This window comes from Pinus tabuliformis, chromosome 6, assembly GCF_031772625.1.
Source record: "Pinus tabuliformis cultivar Carrire ecotype Pingquan chromosome 6, CPIR1, whole genome shotgun sequence".
NCBI classification, from domain to species: Eukaryota; Viridiplantae; Streptophyta; class Pinopsida; order Pinales; family Pinaceae; genus Pinus; species Pinus tabuliformis.
The window spans coordinates 1,465,334,950-1,465,338,100 of record NC_142292.1 but is presented as its reverse complement, the minus strand read 5'-3'; the positions used below and the strand labels follow the sequence as shown (position 1 = coordinate 1,465,338,100).

The following is a 3,151-nucleotide window of genomic DNA, read 5'->3' as shown; positions in this document are numbered from 1 at the left end:
ATTCTATTTTATTTTGTTCTTGCAAATATCCAATAACTTATTTTATTATATTTTGCGTTAGCCTTCAAATTTTCAATCGAGTGTATTTTGGATAATATAGGGCTTTTGCGTTAGTAGCAAGAAAACATTTTGACTTATTAAATTATATAAAATTAAAAATAAAATAAAATATAAAATTAGTATTTATAATTCTAATAAGTTATAACTAGTAATAAAATTAATCTAAAACCATTTTAACTTCACATTTATCTAACACTAGAAAAAGAGATTAAATCTTTACAATTTTTTTTAAATAATTTTCTTTTTATCTTTCTAAATACTTGAATTAAAAAAATTTCAATTAAGATAAATTTGACTAAAGATAAATCTACGCTAATGAATAATACTCCACACAAAGCAACCTATATCTCTTAAATCATTTTGGATTCATCAACGTCCATTTCCACATTTATATTTTACCAACCGTACAGTTTTTAGCCGTTACGAATAATCTTAACGCTAATGATGGGTCAAAAGCTTATTCATTCAAATTTGACTTTGAGGGTGCACTGGAAATCCCATCGGTAGCCATCTCTTCAGTGTAGAACAATGTATATACTACAAGATACAACGCATGCAAACTCAATCAGCTATGTTGATGTTAAGTTTTAATGATTACATTTATTAAAGAACTATGGTCTATCAAGTCTAGTTGACTGCGCACTTGACTTCATGAATCCAGATCATGCAAATAATCCAGTTCATGAATCCAATTCACCTGTTGTGTGTTAACGTGTTGCATATAACTTTCGTCAGAACACATGATATCGTCAAACTCATTCATCTCCATGGCCGCTCCCCTGTCCAACTCTTCTACACCAAAATCTGTTGAAAAGTCTGAAGCAAAGAAGAGAGGAAGATTCCAGTGGGGAGAAGATAGCGCGTCCAAATCCACTGAACTCTCAGCAAGAGTACCTGTATCTCCTGCTAAATTATCGGAATGTGGGGATTCCTCATCCACTAAACTCGACATGGTACTCGTAGAGTTTCTACCTTGTGCTTTTACAAGATCAACATTTGAATCACTCACAGGTAGGTCGCACCATGACGTGGAATTAGAATTCGCAACACTACACAATTTGTATGCTTCCTGTGAACTACGTTTACTGCAACCATAACCATGGGAGCCGTCTGCTCTTGCCGTTTCAGAGTGTGTCACCGCCGTTGTTATTCTGACGGAGGTTGTTTTCAACACATGATTTTGTAGGGTAGAAGGAGATTTTGATCTTTTTTTGAGATATTGCACAGTTGAATTGGTTTGAGAGTCATCCATAGACAATAGCTTCTTGCTGAGATGAGTGTTCCAATAGTTCTTGATTTCATTGTCTGTTCGTCCTGGTAGTCGTCCTGCTATCAGTGACCACCTGTGGGCATGCATATATCATTTACATCACACTTCTTACAATATCAAGTTGAACCTGCAACATAGGGAATCAGTGGATTCTTATAAGTGAATAAATGTTCAGTGATCTTCCACGTACCGATTACCAAGAAGGCGATGCAGACGAATTATAAGCTCGTCCTCATCGCGTGAAATGTTTCCGCGTCTAATGTCGGGACGAAGATAGTTCAGCCAGCGTAATCTGCAACTCTTTCCGGTCCGTTGAAGACCTGCCCATCGAAATCTTACATTAATTAGTCATTTGACACAGACCTGAGATAGAAGTATGAGGTATGAAGATCCGAATAATTTACACTTATACATAGAGCTAGTCATGAAATAAATAAGTTCGCTGTTTCTAAAGAAAAGACAATGTATTCTATTCCGTTGAATTAAATACATTTTCTAGATTTCAGTTGAATTACAAAATGTTTGCAAAGCATTCAATTGCTTAGCATACAAACTCGAAACACTCCCGTCGCTTCCCCTTTCCTTCCCTTCCCTCCCCTAAAAATTTTATAGAGTCATGAAGTAAAAGAACCAATTAATCCCACAGTTTCTTTTTCTTACTTCTTTTCTAAGTTCTAGCCAGTCATCTCCGAGTAGGGTTTATCACGAGTAGGGTTTATCAGGTCTAATTGTAGGTAAAAATAACGATGTCCAACATTAGCATGTTGTAGTAACTCCGTATCGAGATCGGAGTCGTGAGATTCATGATTCTTAAATGTGTTTTCAGTTATCATCTAAAATTGATCACATACGTTGTGAAATAAATGAGCTTCAGATTGTAAATTCTTTTATGATGTTTGAAATTAAATAAATTCAATACTGTAAAAATGTTATGTTTCGTTGAGATATCAAAATTGGTGTCTGAGATGTTTTGGTACTGCTTTGAATTTGAACATGTATGCTCTTCACCGTAGCCATTCAAGTTATACATTCTACTAAATCCCATCAAATCTACCGAATCTCCAAATATATATATAAATAAAAAAATATGTTTGTTCTACTAAAATAAGGTTTTCTGAAATTCACCTAATTTTTTGGGGAGATTTGTCCATCTACCACTATCGCCATGAATCCGAATGTGTTCGGAGAGAAGCATATCCTCCTTTGTGCTCCAGGTCGCGCGGTTGAGCCTTTTTTTCGAGCAGCAAGGAGATGTATCCATGTTGATATATTGTTTCGCTCGTAATTCCAGAACTGACGATCTCCTCTGCTTGGAGCTCAGTAGACAGCCACTGCACTGCCTTGGCCGCTTCTCTTTGGTAAAAACGTTGAACATATATAGCAATAATTAAATTAGATTCTACCTGCTCAAAAAGATTGTCACAGTAAATTTTTGGATAGTAACGACAACGTCAAAGCGTGGATATTGTATTTGTAGTTTATGATTGAGACTGGAAAGCGATTAGCTGTTGTGGCCACTAAGTATAATCTTCCCCATATTCTCCATGGTAGAGACCAGAAAGCGATTAGTCTGTCCGCGCCACCACTATTTTTGACAATGCTTGCGGAGAGAATAGCACTACTGATATAGAAACAATGGGAAGAAAAAGCCTGATACGGAACCACAATGTGAAGGAATAGACAGAGGATCAACGCTAATACGTATATAACGCATGATAGTAATTTAATTGCAAGGTAATTGTTCAGTAACATATCAAATTGGTATGGTGGTGGATTATGATTTTAAATCATTTTGCTTTTGTTATGAGTTATTTCTACGAG

General features: G+C 35.7%; 1 protein-coding gene across 1 annotated transcript; it reads right to left on the bottom strand.

Annotated features, from left to right (window-relative positions):
* Positions 1–446: 446 nt before the first annotated feature.
* LOC149264171 (uncharacterized) lies at positions 447–2,666 on the bottom strand. The gene is made up of 3 exons (XM_089389167.1): positions 2,456–2,666; positions 1,521–1,650; positions 447–1,403 (listed from the first exon to the last, which is right to left on the bottom strand). The coding sequence occupies exons 1-3, from the start codon at positions 2,589–2,591 to the stop codon at positions 710–712; spliced, it is 960 nt and encodes a 319-aa protein (XP_089245293.1). The 5' UTR covers positions 2,592–2,666; the 3' UTR covers positions 447–709.
* Positions 2,667–3,151: the final 485 nt, after the last annotated feature.